The following is a 22,715-nucleotide window of genomic DNA, read 5'->3' as shown; positions in this document are numbered from 1 at the left end:
TGATAGTTATCTTTGAATATCATTAAGGGTATTACATGCCGTGTCCCAATGCAACTCCAGCTTAGATATAATTATATATAATTACAGTTACCATATTATATCCATACATCTGGATACCAATAAATTATCTCATACTGACATGCATGTACGGCATAGGCTACCATAAAGAATATATACTCGGAAAGATTTCTGGTTTCTCCTTGCAGGGCTCGAAGAATCTGGCTGTTTGGCGACAGCTTACAAGGAGGGCTCGGGAGAGGGCCGTCACCACGGGGAACCACAACCTTGGGGGCTGATTAAAGGCTACGAGGTGTACTAGTTGGTGGAGCCGTGGGGGGTACTACGCTTCCCAACTGCCCGAGTGACCTCCAAGGGGGACTGAGATACAGCCCCATACCAACCTTAATAATCATTCACGTGGGATCCAATGGATTCAATGATTGGGCAGCTATATAGTGCCAAAGAAAGTAGACAAGCTGGAGACAACTCACTGAATTCAACCAGAGCTCTACGGCCTTGGTGCCACATATGTTTCTCAAGCATCTTGCCACGCCTTACTATTATGCACAGGAAAGAACTATCACCTCACAGGCAGCTAGTGACAATGTCAGGAAATCTGTGAACAAGTATATATGCCAAGAGAAGGATTCGGTGCATGCACAATGCGTCATTTATCAACCACATCTTACACTATCATGAACACCGGTACTACAACAGAGGTGGCATCCAACGGTCAGACGAAGGAAGTGACATCCTGATTAGTGATTTCAATAGGGCGGGTCAATTCGCCCTCACCGGACAAGACTTGAATGAATAAGAGAGCTCTTGAGTCCCAGGATTGGCGAATGCGACTCCTTTAATTGATCTGGGAATAGCGAAGGAAAGACACTGGACGTGCAGGGAAGTGTTGTTTAATTACACAACCCATGGCATTCATACTATTAGGGATGAGAGCAAAAATATCACAGCATTCCCCCTGCAGGCTATCCCTAAAGCACGCCCCAATTAAGGACCCCATGCCCCCTGCAGGCGGTCATCACTTGCTCTTAAACATAATCCGTCATGCCCACTGCGTGCTGCCGCTATTAATCTCTATAAATTAATCCACCATTCCCCCTGCAGCCTACCACCGGTCGTTCCAAAAAATAATCCGCCATGCCCCCTGCGTGCTGCGGCGCAAAATTTTTCCAAATTAATCCACCATTCCGCCTGCAGCTTGTCACCTATTGCTCTAATCCGTCATGCCTCCCGCGTCCTGCCGTATAGATCCTGCCATTCCACCTGCATGCTACAAATATATCCTGGGGCCCGTTTCTCAACTAAATCGGAGATAGTGACGTAATTAAATTAATTATTCATAACTTCCCTTTCTCGGGAATTGAATGCTTCATGTTATAAGTATATAAGATGCATATTTTACCTCTATTAGTTTTCTTAGATGTGTTTTTCAATTCATATCACAATAATTACAGTCTTACCTTAATTTTAGATTTGGCAATTATACTATTTTGTGACTAAGGCTACGTCTGAGCTGCTCTTTCTATCGATAGTATCGTTATTAATGGATTCAAGTTTGGAATTCTTTTAATGCTCTCCACGGAGTGGAGAAGGTGCATACATCGTATGCGAGCATGGCAGGATCCGATGACCGGGGTAATGATATCATTATGTTTAAAGCGCTAAGAGACGTCGTTACGACGTGATAAGTTCCAGATAAATGCGGATTATTATTATTATTGGTTCATTTCTTTGATTAGATTTCCGTTCATTTATTTCCGACGTTGAATTTTTATGTAAAAAATGATATCATGTCCATCTCACAATTTTCCTACAAAGTGCTTGAAATATAGGGCTTAAATTCACCATTTTTCAGGTCGGAATATCCAATATCTTAAGATTATGGTTCTCGTTCGCCTCATCGATTTCATGATAAAAATGTATAAAGAATGCCCAGATTCTAGGTGTAATCTGAAACACGCGCCCTTATGTCTATTGAGATACGCAGCATTTTCTGTGTTAAAAATATTGTCAAGTTTTAGATCCGAACACCAAAAATTTCGTACTTGCGTTTTGGACACGCATTATTACTGTAGGAAGGCTACCAAGCACTCATCCTCTTCATGATTTGCAAAACATAATAGATTATCCAGTAGATTATCCAGTTTTTAGGTCTAAATCTCGATGCTTTACCCGCTTGCTTTGCGCTCGCATCAATTACCTATCCTGTTTACGATTACAATAAGTGCTTAGAATTTCCATTCTTCAGGGAGAAACGTAAAAAAATCAGCTCACGCTTTGCGCTCACATTATTTGATTGTTGAAATATGTAACGCTCTGATCTGAAAATTTTGTTCAGGATCACAAACAAATTTTGGGACAAAACAGATAAAATTTGAAAAATAGCTCGCGCTCGCAATATTTGAAATATGAGATTATATACTTATGTTGATTTATATTATAAAGCTAAGAAGTGACTAACAGAACTAACCCTTCAAATAAAAAAGTCAGTTTAGATCGGCCAATCCGATATGGCTAGAACCCCCCCCCCCCTAATAGAGAAGGCTGGATCCGCTGCTGGTATTGGCATGACAATTTCTTTTATCATTTTCCTTTTGTCTCCAATATTGTAAGATTGTCTTGACTTATTCATTCGTCGGATTTACGGCTTAATGTTTTATGTTAACTGTCGCAAAAAAGCAAACATATGTAGACAATTAATACATCGCAATATCGACAATTTCGATTGCAAAACTGATTTTTTATGCAAATTAAAAAACATAATAAAATACTATAAGGCATTGCATCCTCAAAGCACCATATCGGTGCAATAATTATTTGGTTTTTTTTGTTCATAAAGGATTCATAATTTGAATACAACGGTGTAATGCTGGTTCTTGAAAGGCCTTCGCTCACGTTGCGATCGATTGACTGGTATACGAACTGATGGAAAAAATTTCATTTTGCTCATTTCCTGAAAGTTTGCTAATTGAGGTTCAAAATTATTGTTCAATTAGTCATAATGAAATTTTAAATAATTGCACGCAATTATTTCGGATTAAAGGTAAAATCGTCATCGATTGTACGATTGCTACGACGTTATAACGATTATATTCTGGATTTCATTTCATTTTGAGGGTTGCATATTAATGGATTTAAAAAACTGTATGGTTTAGACAATAGTGTCTTACTACGTTTTACTTGAAAAATCTGGTCACATAAAACAGCCGTAAAGTGCATGGGCGGTGGCCTTTACAAACATTTAATCATCCTTGTTCTCCGTTCAGTTTGTTCCTTCTTTTCTGCCCATCGCCCCCCCCCCCCCCTCCCCACTTCAGTTCTTCGATCAACTCCGATCTCCGTTCAGTTTTGTTCCTTCCCATCAGCCCTACCCCTCTTGCCTTCAGTGTCTCTTTCTTATGATAGAAAATAATCTGAAGCAATTAGGCCTGACAAACAAAAGTGCTGCCATTAAAGTTGAAGAGTCGAAATAAAATTAACCTTTGATTGACCGAAGTGAAACGTGCATGTATTAACAGTGAAAAGACATTCCATTGTTTTCGAGATTAACACGCCCAGGGTCAGAAGTCTCTCTCATTCTATTCAACAGAGACCTAAGTAATCATTCTTTTGAATACACGGTGCTCATTGATGCCAGCAATGTATTCAAACGTTAAACGGCGTGTTGAGGTAATAATCAAAGCATTATCGATTTTTTTTTTGGCTTTCTCATAAATAACTCTGTGTTATGTGAACTTCGACGCACTCAGGGTTCATTCACGCGTGTACATTCTCCCCCTTATATATACCCCTTTACCCCCTCCCCTCTCTCTCTCTCTACCAACATTTTATTCATGTGATTTCGTAGAGGTTTTAAAAATGCAAACCAACTACATATAAAAGAAAATGGACGGTCTTAAACACGTTGAAGCTAGGAAATGATATCACCCGATGTCGTATTAAAGAGATCGAATGCTGTATCATTGGTACATTAAAAATGCCTTGGTATTTACTGAATTGATTTATGTTATAACGACTTCCTTAATTTTCTCAAGTATTCAGTTTGTAACTTTTTTCAGTTTTAAGTAAAATCACTTATTTTCTTTGCAGCGATTTTCTTTAAGTAAATTTACGCAAAACAATCACAATAATCGATATGATCTTTGTAGGTACGCCATCGGTGTATATTCCTACAAATAAAACAATAAGAGGTTCCCAGAACCTAAACAACATTTGAATTCAGATATGAGTGACTACTTAATATTTCTCTTTCAACAAAATATTTATATATTTTGCAAGCTTTAATCCAAAGGAAAATAAATTTGGTGACTGTACATGCCACTCCCGTCCTCCTCGTGGGGACTACCCCTGGGATTTACCCCCGTTTGCATATCTACGGCATTTCATCGGGGGTGTGCTTTAAAAAGGCACGTAGGCAAATATAAATTTTTATTATTTTGTTCCCGTGTTGGTAATTTTAGTTGAGAAAAATGTTTTTAAATGAGGATTTCTAAAATCATATAGGCTATAATAAGCTAGCAGGAAGAAAATATTTGTAAAACTGGTCTATTCAAATAATATTATATTTTAAGAGGGTATACTTGGCCCAATAAGACAAATAATGCAATCGTCTTCGTCTAACCCCTTTCCCTCGATGTTAATATTTCCTACAGGAAACTCTGAGAGCAATAATATAGACCTATTGACAGGAGGTGGGGCTGTGAATAACCGAAACAAAAGTGATAACCCTTGCTTAAACGACGCGGAGAGTGATTTATTCAACAGTGAAAAGACAGTCTATTGTGTTAGAAATAAACCAGTGGTCAATTAAGGATAAGAAGTCGCTCGCATTCTATTCAATAAAAGCGGCAACATGAAGACACGACCAACCCAACAAAACGTTGATTTGAATAAAAAGAGCAAAATCCAACAAGCCTAACATTGAAATGTTCATCGAAATCGGATGCGAAATAAGAAATTTTGACAAATTCACTTAATTTCTCAAAACAGTGATATGTACGTCCTGGTTGGTGTATTAATGCAGAGACGTAATACACTCACTATTTCTTGTTTATAGGCCTATATATGAAATAAAAAAAATATTCTATTTTCTATTCTATATTCTATTCACTTTTTTCATTAAAAATATTTTGTTTCTCAAAGTGGGAAGGGGGGGGGGGGGCACGGGCCGGCCGGATTATGAAAGTGAAATGAATATAATCGAAATAAGCTGTAACAGCTATTCAATACTGGAAAGAGAAATTTGTGATTTCCACTTCGTTTAGCATGTTTGGGGCGCTACTCACCGATCAATGAGTAGTTAAGAACAATTTGTTCAGAAGTAAAAAAAATGAATGGAAGTGTATTTAAGAGCGTTGCTTTCTTTTTCTTTGCGAATGAAAGGGGTCGTAAGACATGCAACGTATCCGAAATTAAGTTCAAATTGGAACCCATTTCTTTCTTATTTGGAACCCTCAAGAAAAAGCTCAGAAATTTAGTTTTTTTAGGACTCGAGAACCTTTTATTAAGAACATTAAAGGGTTTTGAATTGGCTGCTTAGGGCAATTTAGAACCCCTATAGGGAGCGTTTAAACATTTTAAATACTGACAAGCATACCCCCCCCCCCCTCCTTATAAGAGAGTTATTCTACGACTTCCTTCCATAAAAAACAACAATAAAACATCATAAGAGTTAAAGTCTGATTCAAGCCTCCCAAATAGCTATGTCCACGAGTATAGACGGAGATAATTGCTTGGCAACTGCTGGCGAAGCGTGAGGGGGGAGGGGGACTCAAGGGTAATTGCATAGACTGCAATGTACTTTACGCCCCCCCCCCCCCCCGACAACGTTCATATGACCCACTGAAACTTTTGGAACATGTTGCTTGTATTAAAAAGCGATGAGGTCATCATCACAGTATCTAAGTCCTCTTACAAACGAGCATTGGTGTTTTGCGTTTTTAAGTTTTTGTAAAGGACTCGGAGTGTCCATTATTGGCAGTACTGCCGCTTTGAAGTATTGATTTTTTTAGAAGTTCCAAAATTTTCGACAGGACACAACCATGATAACAGCGTCTCAAAAAATGTTTACTAAGGTCTTACGAAATGCATAAGAGGGTGCCGTGAGCTGCACTAAAGACCATCTTTCGACTACAAAAAAGTATTGTTAGATGGTAACGTTGGACGAAAAAAAAATCAGTGCAAAAATCCCGAGAATTCTTCGGCCTTTCCATAACTGAAAATCATTTTGTTTCTCTCAAACGTCTTTAGTTTTTATGAACCTTTGTGACCATGACATTTAATCAGTGGTTACTTTTGCACCATCTGATTTCAAATCGGAAGTAATTGAGTACTAAACGTACGCCATTATGACAAAAATGGGGAAAAAACGGAGTCACTTCATCTTTCTCTCTTTGTACTTAAAGAAGACCCGAAATATCATGCGTCTCTTTGTGGAAGTAACCGGGGAAGAAATGTCCTCTAGAGCGACATATTTACTTAAGGTTGCATTAATTCATTTTCATTAGGTTAAGAATGTATTTTGATATGCGTTTCGACATGTCTGAATGTATTCATTCCATCCATGATTTATTTAGTTTACAGAGCGAACAAGAACCCCCAGACCTATCCACTTTTTGATTTAGGCTTATGAAGGCGACATAACATTATTTATTAATTTTTAGTTATTTCGAAGCATGCGGCGCAAGCCGTGGTCTGCTGGCAGCGCAGTGGCCAGGGAACGGGCGTGCATGGAGCTGAAGGGCGTGTCACGGGAGTGAAATGAACCTGGACTACTAGTACTATTAATATGGCGGGAGAGCTGCGTCCGGCATTCGGAACTAGCATTGAATGTATTTTTACTTTGACACCATGCCGACTGCGTGCTGAACGGGTAATTACCTAGTAGTTAGCGTCCATGCTGGCTGCGTCCGGCATAGGGGATTAATTTGAAAATACACCGAGATCTTACCCCATGCCGCCTGCGTGCTGAATGAGGTTGTCGTAAGACCCATGCAGGCTGCATCCGGCATGGGGGATTAAACTGAATTTCGCCTTGCTTTGACCCCATGCCGCCTGCGCGCTGAATGGGGCAATTACTTGGTAACGACCAATCATGCTGGCTGCATCCGGCATGGGGGATTAATTTGGATTACCCCATGCCTCTAGCGTTCCCCCCATGCCCCCTGCAGGCTTCACGCTATAATATTTTTGCTCTCTTCCCTTATAATGTTTTCTCATGCTTATATTAGTTCATTATCCTTTTAACCAAACGTTACCTTCGGCTCATACCGAAGAGAAATACAAGAGAAACATTATACGAATGAGTAACACCGAAAATAAATTAAATAGATCAATAGCATGAATTGCTCAAAGGTTAGCAACTGGCATTAAGCCAAGCTGATAGTTTTGAATTTGGTTTGGTTATACCTTACAATGCAATCACATCTGTCATATTGGCGTGGGTGGACACTCGCACCTGATTGGACATGGGTAGTAGTGAAAATAAACTTGGGAGTTAATTAATGAACAGAGAACCTCTTTCTGCCAAATGGCAAGATATACAGAAACACAGAAACAGTGCCTATCCAATGTTTCTTTTCTTGGTACGAAAGTTGTTCTGGTCAGTGCTTAATGGTAACTAGTTTGGTGCAACTGAACAAGAATTGGCAAAAAAAAAAAAAAAAAAAAAAAAAAAAAAAAATGGGTGTTGTTTTGTGGGCATTTGTTTTGGGGGTGTTTTTTAGTACTTGGCAATTTCATTATCATTTCTCGAAGCATGCAGGGGATGGAATGACCAAGAGCTCTGTGAGCCAATGGCGGGGAAAGGCCAAGATTATCGGATATTTCGTAGGGGGATCCCCGTCCCAGGCAACTGGGACACTGGGTGGAGCCACCATCCTCCCAGCTGGTCACGTGACTCGTGACCCGGTTCCCCCTATGTGGTTAATTCTTAGCCTTACTCTCTCCTTCCTCTGCAGGCATTGACATTTATTGATATTACTGCGATACACATGTTTGTGAAGTATTGGTGTATTAATTAATGTTTGATATTACTGTGATACACAAGTATGTGAAATATTTGGGTAACAATTCCCGAACGGAAATTAAAAGTTGAGAATATGGCAATATCTGGTATATCGTGTAGTATTTCTTCTCACAATATGTTTATTCGATTATCGAATAAATTCTATTGGGAGAGAATACAAGTTTTAGTATGTAAACAAATATTGACTATGAACCAGTTCACTGCCCTTCAGAAGGAGGTCAAGTTCACGTGTACTTCTGTTGGGGGAAGTCGGTCAAAACGCGCACCCGGAAGGATTGTATCACATTAAAGCGTGCGCGGTAATTTTACACATCCGAAATGCGCCAATGCTCTGAATGCGCGATCAGCGCGGATGAAATCGAGTCATTCACTTTCTAATTTCCGTCCGGGAAAGACATTTTCCCACCTCCCACCCCTCATTCCTCTGTATTGATGTTCCTTAAGGTGCATTTACGGATTCCGTCGATATATTTAATCAGCGGATTTTCTTTTAGCCCAAGGGTTGAAAAAAGAAAAAGAGAGAGAGAAAAAAAAAAAAATATATATATATCTTATCAGTATAACATGCGAGATGGGGCACAAATGGGTAGCATGAATGAATAATTAGCATTCACTGTGCGGGAATGGTAAAACATGATTACTATGACACATAACACATGTAATTGGTTGAAAACCGTGACTATTGGCCAACAGATGGTTGGTACAAAGCTATTACCTCATGGTTATACTCTAGAGGAAGTTTGGACTTTCAGTTGTCAATGGGGTGGCTAAATGAGTTTGCATGTCTTGTTGCTTAGTAAGATTCATTTATGTATCTTCATAGGCTGATTTTATGGTTTTGTAAAGAAGTGGATGGCTGGTTGGGGTTGTACCAAGGAGTAACTCCTTGGTTGTATACATATTTTGGTTGGCTGGTTGGGGTTGTTAAATATTTGGCTGGATGGTTGGGGTTGTTATCAACAAGACTTTAGGCCAACAGGTGGTTGGTACAAAGCTATTACCTCGTGGTTATACTTTAGATGAAGTTTGGACTTTCAGTTGTCCATGGGGTGGCTAAATTAGTTTGCATGTCTTGTTGCTTAGTAAGATTCATTTATGTATCTTCATAGGCTGATGTTATGGTTTGGTATAGAATTGGATGGCTGGTTGGGGTTGTACACATATTATTTTGGTTGGCTGGTTGGGGTTGTTAAGTATTTGGCTGGATGGCTGGGGCTGTTATTAACAAGACTATTGGCCAACAGATGGTTGGTACAAAGCTATTACCTCATGGTTATACTCGAGAGGAAGTTTGGACTTTCAGTTGTCAATGGGGTGGCTAAATGAGTTTGCATGTCTTGTTGATTAGTAAGATTCATTTATGTATCTTCATAGGCTGATTTTATGGTTTTGTAAAGAAATGGATGGCTGGTTGGGGTTGTACCTAGGAGTAACTCCTTGGTTGTATACACATATTTTGGTTGGCTGGTTGGGGTTGTTAAATATTGGCTGGATGGTTGGGGTTGTTATCAACAAGACTTTAGGCCAACAGATGGTTGGTAAAAAGTTATTGCCTCGTGGTTATACTCTAGAGGAAGTTTGGACTTTCAGTTGTCCACGGAGTGGCTAAAAATGTTTGCATGTCTTGTTGCTTAGTAAGATTCATTTATGTATCTTCATAGGCTGATATATGGTTTTGTAAAGAAATGGATGGCTGGTTGGGGTTGTTAAATATTTGGCTGGATGGTTGGGGTTGTTATTAACAGGACGTTGTAACCTGTAAACGACATGCATCTTGGTTGTTTTTTAGTACTTGGCAATTTCATTATCATTTCTCGAAGCATGCAGGGGATGGAATGACCAAGAGCTCTGTGAGCCAATGGCGGGGAAAGGCCAAGATTATCGGATATTTCGTAGGGGGATCCCCGTCCCAGGCAACTGGGACACTGGGTGGAGCCACCATCCTCCCAGCTGGTCACGTGACTCGTGACCCGGTTCCCCCTATGTGGTTAATTCTTAGCCTTACTCTCTCCTTCCTCTGCAGGCATTGACATTTATTGATATTACTGCGATACACATGTTTGTGAAGTATTGGTGTATTAATTAATGTTTGATATTACTGTGATACACAAGTATGTGAAATATTTGGGTAACAATTCCCGAACGGAAATTAAAAGTTGAGAATATGGCAATATCTGGTATATCGTGTAGTATTTCTTCTCACAATATAATGATAAAATCTCGGAAACAGTTGAATAAAAAAAGAGTGTATATGATTTATAAATAAATAATGAGGCAACAAGAAAGGGAAAGTTTTATTAGCACTGCCACCTTTAACAAAAATCTGGAAACTTAATATATATGATATTATAAAATACATGATGTAATAAATACTTAATACCAGATATAAACATTGAACATAAACATTGAACATACAATGTTCAAATAAATTTTCTTTTTTACCGTGGATTATGTGATGCTATAAGAGACGGTTTTAGCAATGGCACACACTTTAGCAAGTTCCAAGAACCTATTATCCCTGATACAATAGCACTTGTTATGAAATATGATAAAGGTTGTTCACACATCTATACGATTCTTAAAAAGAAAAGAAAAGTGGAATGTAAAAGCTTTCTTAAGTGGAAGTGTATATTCGATATGAATGACAAGCAATGGCAGTCGTATTGCTCTATTGGATTCAGTTGTACTACCGATGTGAATTTACGTTGGTTTCAGTTCAAAATAATGCAACGCATTTTATATACAAATGAAATATTGTTTAAAATTAATTTAGCTCAACAAAAAGAATGTACTTTTTGTAATGTACACCGTGAAACAGTCACTCATCTACTTTGTGAATGTACATGTATTAAACATATATGGGACAAGTTTGAACAATGGATATTTCTTAAAACTGGAAATAGAATATTTTTCTCTAATAAAGAAAAATTATTTGGCTTAAGAGGTTCAAGTAATCATGCATTAAATTGTTTATTGATAGTGATACGGCAAATGATTTACACTTCCAGAGTAAAACATCAATTACCTGTTTTTTAAAATATCAAATTTGCACTTCAGAACTATTTCAAGAATGAAAAATATATCGCAGAGTCAAATTGTAAAATGGTAAAGTTTACAAAGAAATGGTTTCAATTACGTGCCATGTTTACATGAGGTGATCTGTTCAGTTCCCTTTCCATGTACAATTATACATATGAATATTATTGTTCATTTACTCCTCGCTTGTTTCTTAAATTGTTTACTATTATGTGAACCTGACAGTTCAATTTATATATTTGTTGCAATTACTGTTTGTACTGTATTTCGTTGTTATTAATTTGATTTGTCATTGAAAGGATATCTTGTTATGTTTGAATAATAATAAAATCCCTGTGGAGGGGAAACAAATTGAAAAAAAAAAATAAAAGGGGGAATACAAATTATATCACAATGACAATATATTTATATCAAGGATAATGACATGACTGTGATTCGAATCCATGACCCTCGGAAAGTCAGAACCATTAGACTACTCCGAGCTCTATGAATGGCACTGGGAATTTCCGTGCATTATAAAACTATCAAGATATCAGGGCAGTGGCGTAATCAGTAATTTCGAGCGGGCTAGATATGGCGTATCGCACAAAAATCGATTTCAAAAAGTTGCGAATGAAACAAGCCAGCAAAAGTGTCGACATTTTATTACAAAATCCAAATTTTGTGATAGATTTTGACATAAAATTCAGAAAATAATATTTTATTTCACCCTTCTCTCTTTACTTTGTCTTCCTTTTTTCCTTGTTCGTGAATTTTCTTCTGTTTTTGCGGGGGGAGGCCAAGAGACCCCCCCCCCCCCTATCTGCACGCCATTTTGTTAAGAGATAGCATGGGGCCCAATATTGGCCACCGTAGTACATTTTGATCGGTTGAGAATAATATTATGAAACTCCCTCTTGAATTTTGGCCTACATTTGACTTTGACCGATTCAAAAATTCATCTTGCACCAAACGTTTTCGCTATGCCACCCCGTATAGTAGAGAGCAGAGCGAGGGGAATAGGCACAACTGTATAAATTGCATACAACCTTGTATACACTGTGAATAATCTGTTTTTTGTTGGGTTTTACGGGCTCGAATATACATGTAGTACAATCAAATGTTTTTTAAATAATAATTATAATAACTATGTTCAACTTCTAGGCAATACAATGCAATAATATCAGTGACAACTGTTCGATTTTTTTTTTACATTCTTGTTAGAAATTCATGTTTTACGCTTGCCAGCTGAAATTCGACGACTCCGTGAAAGGATCCAAAATTACCGACCTGGTAATTGGACGATCAGAGATGCAGGGTCTAGCTTCGAAAAACCATCCAAGGTTAAACTAGGTGTCTTCGGAGTGCAAGACTCAGGCAAGAGTGCCTTTCTCAACTCTCTTCGCTTTGCCTACAAAGGTTTGTTTTCAGTACAAGCATTTTACATTTCATCACGTTAGCTTGATGTAAAATTTTCTGCTTTTTAAATCAATTATGGTTAATTATGTGGTAGTTATGGGCAAATTTTATTCGTTTTATGATTGCAATATCAGGCTCCAAAAACAATCTAAAAGGGGGTGATGATTGGCGAAATCCAGAGTTATGTTGCAAATTTAGCTCTTATAATTATGATCCTGTGTTTCCATTTCAGCAGAAATATCATTTCATGTTAATTTCATCCATTCATTGTGGCATCAACCTGCCAAAAGAAAAAGTGCCATACAGTGTGATCACAGTGTCGTCACACAGTGAAAATATTACTCAAACTTTTAAAACGTACAAATTAAACACTGTGAAGATATGTTCACACTGTGGATACCTCGATAGTGTGACTGTACACAGCGTGTTCACATGGTCGACTATATGAACGTATTGATTCACACTGTTAATATATGCTTAAATTTAAGTCTAATACCATGGTCACATTTGCTCTACGGCGGCCGTACGACGAGTCGAAAACAGCCGTTTCAACATTTTTTGTACCAACTACAGTACATGTACATATAGGTAGTTTTAATTAAAATTAATTAAACGGCTGTTTTCGACTCGCCGTTAGACCGCCGTAGAGCAAATGTGACCAAGGTATTAGTGTGAAAGTGATTTTGCATTGTTTTCTGTGAACAAATTGTGGCACACACTAGGCGACACTGTTTATTCCATTAGGGTATGCTTGCTCATTTATGATATATTGTATACTAGTTCAACACGGTGCGTTTGCACATTCTGTTGTATTTCTTTAAGCGAAGCAACATGAAGTCAGTTCTTTCTTCGCTGTAAAAAATGAAGTGCTAATTTAACAGTTACAGTGCTTTTATATTGACTGCACTACGAGTGCTGATTTTCTAGTTTCAATTTGAACTAGAAAATCAGCACTTGTAGTGCAGTCAATATACAAGCACTGTAAGTGCTATTAGCACATCATTTTTTACAGTGTTCGTTTGATTGCAATAAATTCGTTTTATGCAAAATCCGCAGTACATTACTTATTACTTACATCTGTCACACATCCATTTACGGAATGAATTACGCCTATTTTCACCCAAAAGAGAAGATTTCTGTATTACTTGGGGACCAGTTTTCATTTTTTCATTTTTCATTTCCACTTAATTACAAAGGTGTATGGGAGCAGATCTACATCGAGAGCAATACGTTAGGGCAAGGAGGGGAGACTATATTCCGAGACCCTGCTATACTTACCGATCAGGTTACAACTTTCGATACACGTGGACTATCGGATATGGGTTATCACAAAGTTTGGGATGTAATGTATGAAATCAGTTGAGTATTTTGCCTTTTCCCCCCCATTTTTTCTGCTTACAATCGACAGTATTAACCCCCACTGGGATATTGATCCCCCATCCCTGATAATCGAAAATGCCTGCCATACTTTTGCGTGTGATGTTCCCCTCTCCCTCTCTTTCAAGTTGTATGTGCTCATGTTTTTGGTATAGTCTTGGAAAAGAACAGTTATAATAATAATAACAATACTTTGTATATCACTTAAGTTCAAATTGCTCTAAAGTTCTGAAGCATTAATTACCCTGACTTAAGCAAAGCAGCTGTCAAGCGCATTGATGAGTTGGTAAGTATATATATATATATATAAGGATTTTTAATGACTTGCGAAAATCGCCAAACGCTTCTTGCACCCAGTTATGTTATTTTTTTTTTAATGATTGAAATAAGGAGGCATACTTTAAATTTTAAAGATTTTTCAACCAATTATATGAATTTTACAGACACTATCGGAAGGTACATGTAACACTCAAAATAATATAGATACAACGATAATATGAATAAGACCAACAATCTATAAAATATAATTAAAGAATTTTATTCATTTTTTAAACCGAAAATCAGTTGAATAAGTGCCCCACGGCCAGAAAATAATTTAGGAAAAAAAATCACTGAAAATTCTTTACAAAACCCTTCAATTTTTACTTTACAAAATGGAAAAGCGCCCCAACGACAAGCTCGGTCATTGAGTTTTGTCGAAAAGGTTTGTGCATCGTGTCTGCCGAGCAAAAAAAAAAGATCTGCATATCACCATGTCTCAGAGACAGATCGCTACGTAATTTCGCCAGGTTTGGGGAAGACATTGAAAATTATCCATTTTTGAAAGGTTATTGTATGAAGAATCAGCATAACAATGTTTGCATTTGCACTGAGGCCTATAAGGCCTCCATCTTGGATTTTACAAAATGGTGCCGCGTAAAAATGGCAGAGGTAAAAATGGCAGAGGTAAAAATGGCAGAGGTAGAAATGGCATAGGTAAAAATGGCAGAGGTAAAAATGGCAGAGGTAAAAATGGCAGAGGTAAAGATCATGACAGAGGTAAAGATCATGACATGCTAGATCAACAAGGGCAAAAATAGAGCCTTTCCAGTTAATATCAGTCATGATTTTTGACCTTGAATGGACTCCTATCGACAAAATAAGTATTATGAACTGATGAGATTTTTTTGGATTTTTTCACACTTTTGGTCTATACTTTATATCGTTGATATTATTAAACATTTTCATGCCAAAATAATTTCCATAGTGAGTGAAAGGATTTATTTTGGCCAGTTCGTATAGTGGAACAGCACTTAATCACACATACCAAACGAATTGAAATGTAAACACCAATGTGCGCTATCATTAACATACTGAAATAGACGAGTTCGAGATTTTTCTTTGAACCACTTACATTACTTTGATAACAGAAAAATAACAAAACGTTCTGTAATAAAAGTAATTTTACATATTTCAACATCATAACCGATCCGAATAAATATTGATGTGATACGTATTTTAGTTTAATGTAAATTATGTAATAATAACAACTAGTGCTCATGCAGCTAGTCCAAGTGGATGTCAGGTTCCTTAACTAGTTTCTATGGTAACGGGTACCGCATGAATTTTGAAATGTGTAGCGAATCAGGGATTTAAATTTCTAGGTATTTCTTAGGTACCATTCTATCGACCTGTTTTAAAGGGGAAATTCACCCTGTAAAAATAGCAGAAAAAATATTTTGGTGAAGGTTTGCAGAAAACCCATCAAAGATTAAGAAAGTTAGGCTATTAGAAGCTTGAGTTTTTGATCTGTGACGTCATATACCAGTAACTACCCCGTATTTTATGCACCAAAATGTCTACTTTTCAATTTCTTAATCAGTGGTTCATGGTTGCTAAAAAAAATCTTTCAGGAGCGGATGCAAATTATTTGTATGTTAATATACTTAAGGTACAATTAAAACCATTTTAATTTTTTTTTAGAAAATGACATTTCATTGATATTTTTTATTACACCATATATGGGGAAAACTGCTCGCAGATGACGTCCCCATTAACATCTATAATTTAGTAGCTTTTTAAATCATTGATGGATTCCCTAAAACCCTCACCAATATCATTTTAATAAACTGTATGTCAGTGTGAATTTCCCCTGTAATGGATTAAAGGGGAATGAAACCTTTGGAACAAATAGGCTTGTGAAAAAACAGAAAAATCAAAGAATAAGAATAAAGAAAGTTTGAGAAAAAGCGGACAAATAGTGAAAATTATGAGCATTTGAATATTGCAATCACTAATGCTATGGAGATCCTCACATTGGCAGTGCGACAAGGATGTGTGATGTCACTGATGAACAACTTTTCCTGTGGTGGACTATAAAATACCCTAAAAATGTCTCTTTTTGCTTTTTCTTATAATGATACAAACTCTTTATCCATGATGTATTCTTAAAAAAATATGTATTACATGCCCTCATGTAGAAAGAACAGTATAATTTATGGATGGATGTGATAAAAGAGGCAATTCATGTGAAATGTATACTAAAGTAATGGGGAAAGTTGTTCACAAGTGACATCACACATCTTTGTCGCATTGCAAATTTGCTATCTCCATAGCATTAGTGATCGCAATATTCAAATGCTCATAACTTTCTCATTATTTGTCCGATTTTTCTCAAACTTTCGTTGGTCTGTTTCTTTGATTTTTTTGTTTTCACACAAGCTATCTAGTTTCAATGGTTTCATTCTCCTTTAAGTACAATATTTGGGATCCAAAGTGTTCTTCAAATTTGAATATTAGAAGAGCGATTTGACATGAGAAGGTCGTGTATGTAAGTCCAGAAAAAAAAGACCAACTCAAGTGTTATCCTTTTTACCTCTGCCATTTTTACCTCTGCCATTTTTACCTTTGCCATTTTTACCTCTGCCATTTTTACCTCTGCCATTTTTACCTCTGCCATTTTTACCTCTGCCATTTTTACCTCTGCCATTTTTACCTCTGCCATTTTTACCTCTGCCATTTTTACCTCTGCCATTTTTACCTCTGCCATTTTTACCTTTGCCATTTCTACCTCTGCCATTTTTACCTCTGCCATTTTTACGTCTGCCATTTTTACCTTTGCCATTTTTACCTCTGCCATTTTTACCTCTGCCATTTTTACCTCTGCCATTTCTACCTCTGCCATTTCTACCTCTGCCATTTTTACCTCTGCCATTTTTACCTTTGCCATTTTTACCTCTGCCATTTTTACCTCTGCCATTTCTACCTCTGCCATTTTTACCTCTGCCATTTTTACCTCTGCCATTTTTACCTCTGCCATTTTTACCTCTGCCATTTCTACCTCTGCCATTTTTACCTCTGCCATTTTTACCTCTGCCATTTTTACCTCTGCCATTTTTACCTCTGCCATTTTTACCTCTGCCATTTTTACCTCTGCCATTTCTACCTCTGCCATTTTTACCTCTGCCATTTTTACATCTGCCATTTCTACCTCTGCCATTTCTACCTTTGCCATTTCTACCTCTGCCATTTCTACCTTTGCCATTTCTACCTCTGCCATTTTTACCTCTGCCATTTTTACCTCTGCCATTTTTACCTTTGCCATTTTTACCTCTGCCATTTTTACCTCTGCCATTTTTACCTCTGCCATTTTTACCTCTGCCATTTCTACCTCTGCCATTTTTACCTTTGCCATTTCTACCTCTGCCATTTTTACCTTTGCCATTTTTACCTCTGCCATTTTTACCTCTGCCATTTTTACCTCTGCCATTTTTACCTTTGCCATTTTTACCTCTGCCATTTTTACCTCTGCCATTTTTACCTCTGCCATTTTTACCTCTGCATTTTTACCTTAGCCATTTTTACCTCTGCCATTTTAATCTTTGCCATTTTTACCTCTGCCATTTTTACGCCGAGCCTACAAAATTGCCAACGAAATCAGGTAATATATCTGCTTCTAAGTAACCTTGAATGTTACATTTTGCACTAAACCACTATTTCTGAGATCAGGAAAAACTAATGGTATCAAATAAGCAACTTTTCAGAAACAAAATCATTTCAATGACATTATTTTTTGTATATCTTTCTACTAATTGCAAGAATCAAGCACATGTTCCAAATAATGCAACTAAATTTTATCTTTCAGTAAGGGACATGTTAAACCAGGGTGTCGCATATGCCTTATGAATGACATATTTGGCATGTGTTTCGGATATCATGGTCTTGGTCAATGGTCAGTAAGGGTCAATGAGCTTTGACCATATTGGGATATCAATTTGAGGATTAAAGTTTTTGACAAAGTCAACTTAACTGAAAAAGTGATTATGACGTATCACGGATTTTCTTGCATGAGTTTCATGTCACATGTTCAAGGTCATATAGGGTCAATGAACTTTTGTCATAGTGTGGTTTCAATACTTTACCAAGGCTTGGATTAAAATTTTCAGATAATTTAGCAAGTATAAGTCCTTATTCTATAAAAATTGCATTCAATGGTCATAAGTAATTTTAGAATCCAGGACATAACCCTGTACTTGACGGCTATTTTGTAATATCTAAGAGGGCGTCCTTAGAGGTAACACATTGTTATTCTAATTCCTTAATATACAATAACCTTTCCAAAAATATATCTTTTTCAATTTCTTCAAATATGAAGAAAATGAACCTGGCAACATGTTATTGTGAGCTTGTTTATCAGTTTTTGAAGTACATTGTATTTCGAACAGAGTAATCACTGTTATTCAACCGTTTCATCTTTAACATTTTCTTCCAAACAGCTGGAAACCGAGGAATCGACACTCGTTCTTGGACAGCTGGAGAAAGGATCGACTGTCCCATCTTCATCCTTAAATACAAGTATGTAATTATGCACATCTATCCGTTCATTCTGTCTTTTATTTGTCATGTTTGTTATGTGCATATCTGTGTGGGTATGCACGTGTGTAGATGTGTCCGCTCGTCTGATTTTGGGGTGTATTTGTGTGAGTGCTTGCGTGAGGGTGAATGGATGTGTATGGGTGGGGACCATGGGCGAAAATCCCAGGGGGGACGCGTCCCCCCTAGTCAAAATATTAAGGGGGGACACAATATCAAATGTCCCCTTACTATTTTTGGTGGAAAGAATTATATCATTCAAAATCGAAATAAAACGTGCATTTTGGACAAGGTGACGCTACTTTTTGTGTGATTTATTTTTTGTTTTGCCTGTCAAAATTTTCAGCCCCTTGTCCCCCTATCTTTGGGGAGAGATATCCGCCTATGATGGAGACCTTTATGTGTGAGAGGGGCGTGTTAGGGTGTCTGTGGGGTGTGTGTTAAATAGAGAGAGGGGGAAAAATGACGTCATTGGCACTTTAATCGGTCATACCGAAATACATGGACTGCTTTTCCAAAGGGTTTTGGAATTTTCTTTTAATGCAGTTGATTTGTTATTATTGTGTTTATATTTATATTTTTCAGCCTGACGTACCCCTATTTAATATTGTATAGACTTGCAATGTTTGTGGGTTCATTTTCTCCAATATAGTCTGAATGATGGGGCCTAGATAAATCATATCAAAAAAAATTAACGCGACAATCCTAGAAGATATGAAGTAATTTAAGCGAACTATCATCTAGAAATGCATTCTCTCGTTTCATAAAAAAATAGAATGCACAGTTTTACAGGCCCTATTTGAGATGTTCGGAACGATGTAGGGATCTAGGTTACTCACCTTATTCGGTTGTTTTCGCAACCGCGAGGCAGACCGCTTCCAAGAACATCGAGAATGTATTGTCAAGTGCCTTTCATGACATTGAAGTCTTTGTCGATGGTTGGTGAATCGAGGCATCAGTTTCTTCCTGGACTATATACACTCTAAAAAATGAAGTGCTAATTTAGCTCTTAAAGAGCGTGTATTTAGTGACTGCACTTCGGAGTGCTGATTTGTCTTAGTTCAAATTTGAACTAGACAAATCAGCACTCCGAAGTGCACTCACTACACACGCTGTTTAAGAGCTAAATTAGCACTTCATTTTTAGAGTGTAATGGACAAACGTCATATTTGCATTTTTTTCAGCTCCAAAGCGTAGGAGAAAGCTGCTACTCCTATTCACCAATTTTCGACAAAGGCCTCCCAGCTGTTCATTGTGATTTGACGGACGTTTTCAATGCATTTGCTGTGTTTTAGGGTTCGTCCAGCGTCGTGGTGCAAATGTGTTCTCTATGCACAAACGCTTGGGGCAGGCACCTCGTATTAATTGAATATTGCAAATCGCATCGAGTCCGCTGCGTCGCCACACAAATTATCACTTTCACCGTCATCGTTATCATTTTATTTGTATTTTATTTCCTAGCTCTGCTACTGGAATACAGCATTGTCGTGAATTCATATCGTCACTTGTAACAGAAATCAGGCAAGAGTTCGGTAAGTTGTCTTATCGTTAAAAAAAAGTTATTACCATTGCATTTTTTTTTTACTTTTAACACGTAAAATATAGTGCTGTATTTCCAAAAGAACGACATGATACTAAATTGAAGACAAAAATAAAGAATATAACATAACATTTTAATAAACGGAATATGTTTCGAGGTGTCGCACCTCATCCTCAGCCTGAAAATTATTAATAGTCATTGGTATTTATACAGTTAGGATGTCAAATAAAAATTTCAAGAATGTAGTTACACAGGATTACAAGGTGTGAATTCAATAGCTAAATGGAATGAAGTAAAACATTTTTACAAAGTCTATGGATTTATCAGATAGGGGTGGGTTAAATTAAATGGATAGCATTATTTGGTAATTGTACACCTGTTGGTTTAGTTGAGGTTGTTTCCATTTGATGAAAAACCTTTCTTTTATTTTTAGTTGAAAATCTGTTTGAGCAGTATCGAGAATTTTGAAACAGTGGGTATTGCATTCTAACAAGCTTTGGGGTGATGATTGCATGTGTTTCCAGATATGGGAGTTCTTGTACATTCCCAGCTGCTCCTGTACTCGTGTCTTCTAATGACGCTTGGTTTGACCAATTTATGTAAATTGATATATGACACGAGCACGAAGCTCCTGGCCTGCCTGGGGAATGGAGTCTTTAACAGAAAGTAAAGAACTGAGCTTGAAAGATGAGAAAGAAAGAGTAATATGAAGATCTTGGCAATATTGTTTAACCATAATGTTGATTCTCTTTTCAAGTTCCTTTGATGCTTTACCAATATGAGGTAACTTGAAAAATCTTGTAGTCTTTTTCTCCTGACCATTGTTTGGGTTTTGGATGTTTTGAAGGTATTGGTTCAATGACATAGTGCTGTAGGTTTCACGATACACCATGTATCTTTCTCGGGCAAATATTGGTCCTGAAAAGAACCACCCAAACTCGACGTTTCGACAAGTGTGTTCTTGTCGTCTTTAGGTGAATGAGCAAAGTTTGCAAAAGCAGGTGTTATATAAGATTTGAAATTAATACAGCTTTCGGCTGGTCAGTATCCAATCTGGATTTGTTTAAATTCTTGGAATTTGGAGTGTACTGCTACTAAACATGCTAAATATATTTTTATTTACATATCACCATTATCTTTTTTACAATCATCACCCTCACCATTTTCGTCATTATCACCACCGTATTCAATATCACTTTCATAATCCTCATCACGATCTTCATCGTTATCATCATCATCACCACTTTTTACCATCTTCATCACCACCATCATCGTCATCACCATCATCATCATGCAGGCTCGTATCCGATCATGGTTGTGACCTTCGCTAACAGCATCTTGAACCAGGAAGAGATCGTTGGCGACATCACCAGAGCTGGTATGGAGAAGAACAGTCTATTCTTCATTGAGAACTACACAGCTTCGAACCACGAGATGGATTCTAAGAAACACATTGCTCTTCTCAAGATCCTGGAAGCCTGTATCAAGAGAGCCGATGATAACATCACGTTCCACTTTCGAAAAGAGAAGGAGCCACTGCCCAGAGGGAAATGTGAGATAATGTAGAGATATCGCACATCAAGCCGGGTGAATGAATTTTTACACAATGAGTACATACGTCAAGGTCACGTACATGTACATGCACGAGAATGTACGCAACCTTTGTCAATTTTTTGGTATTTATTTTTTTTTATTTTATTTCTGGCAAAAGGAGTACAAGAAATTACAAATACACGAAAATTGCAAGACCCATTGACCGTTGGTCAGGGATAGACATAAGGACACTAGTTCCTATTTAAGTTTCCCCTTCACCGGTTGATAGTTTATAAACATAATTATGAACATTAAAAATGAATTAGAATACGTAGAATCAAATTTCATCAAAACACATTTTGATTAAAAAAAACACAAACATTAAAGCAATGGGGGCAAGGGGGAGCATGTGAAAACGTGTGAAAGAAATTAGATTCAATACGTAAGAGGTGTTTCCCAAAATAAACGACCTAATTATAGCTATATTTTAATCTGTTATTACAATGTAAAAAAAAGACATAAAGTTAAGTGGGAATGGAGGAGGGGTTCTACAAATTAATCATAAGGGTAAATTTGTCATGACTGTATCGTCCATTTTGAAAACAAATTCACTTCATATATATATATGTCGTAGCTATACCAGAACAAATACTACAATTATTATCATTATTACTAAAATGAAGCATCCGGAATTTATGGTATATCAAATTAAACGAAGGAAAATATGGATGCATTCTCAAGAGGAGGGAGACTAAAGGTTTAATTCCGGATAGCTTTGAGGATAGGGTACATACATGGAAGTTCCAATAAGGCAAAGATCTTTTGTGTCAGATGGTATTGAATCCCATAGTCTCGATAATACCACTTCGTATTAAAGCTTCTAATTCACAAATCATTCACTCTAGCATTTCATATTGCAATATTGTAGAAGCCTAT

At 37.2% G+C, this 22,715-nt stretch overlaps 1 protein-coding gene across 1 annotated transcript; it reads left to right on the top strand.

The window, feature by feature from the left end:
* The first annotated feature begins 662 nt into the window (after positions 1-662).
* LOC121420577 lies at positions 663-21,866 on the top strand. The gene is made up of 6 exons (XM_041615240.1): positions 663-732; positions 12,284-12,478; positions 13,675-13,836; positions 18,610-18,688; positions 20,168-20,238; positions 21,544-21,866. The coding sequence occupies exons 1-6, from the start codon at positions 663-665 to the stop codon at positions 21,810-21,812; spliced, it is 846 nt and encodes a 281-aa protein (XP_041471174.1). The 3' UTR covers positions 21,813-21,866.
* The last annotated feature ends 849 nt before the right edge of the window (positions 21,867-22,715 follow it).

Source organism: Lytechinus variegatus, chromosome 8 (assembly GCF_018143015.1).
Source record: "Lytechinus variegatus isolate NC3 chromosome 8, Lvar_3.0, whole genome shotgun sequence".
Taxonomy (NCBI): domain Eukaryota; kingdom Metazoa; phylum Echinodermata; class Echinoidea; order Temnopleuroida; family Toxopneustidae; genus Lytechinus; species Lytechinus variegatus.
Note: the sequence above shows the minus strand (reverse complement) of the source record. Positions and strands in the feature narration are given on the sequence as shown.

Excerpts from the sequence above, each read along its gene's own strand:
- LOC121420577 (XM_041615240.1), top strand. The coding sequence starts at position 663 with ATGCGTCATTTATCAACCACATCTTACACTATCATGAACACCGGTACT. Across the intron at positions 733-12,283 it reads AACAGAGGTGGCATCCAACG|AAATTCATGTTTTACGCTTG; the intron begins GTCAGACGAAGG and ends CATTCTTGTTAG. Across the intron at positions 12,479-13,674 it reads TCTTCGCTTTGCCTACAAAG|GTGTATGGGAGCAGATCTAC; the intron begins GTTTGTTTTCAG and ends TTAATTACAAAG.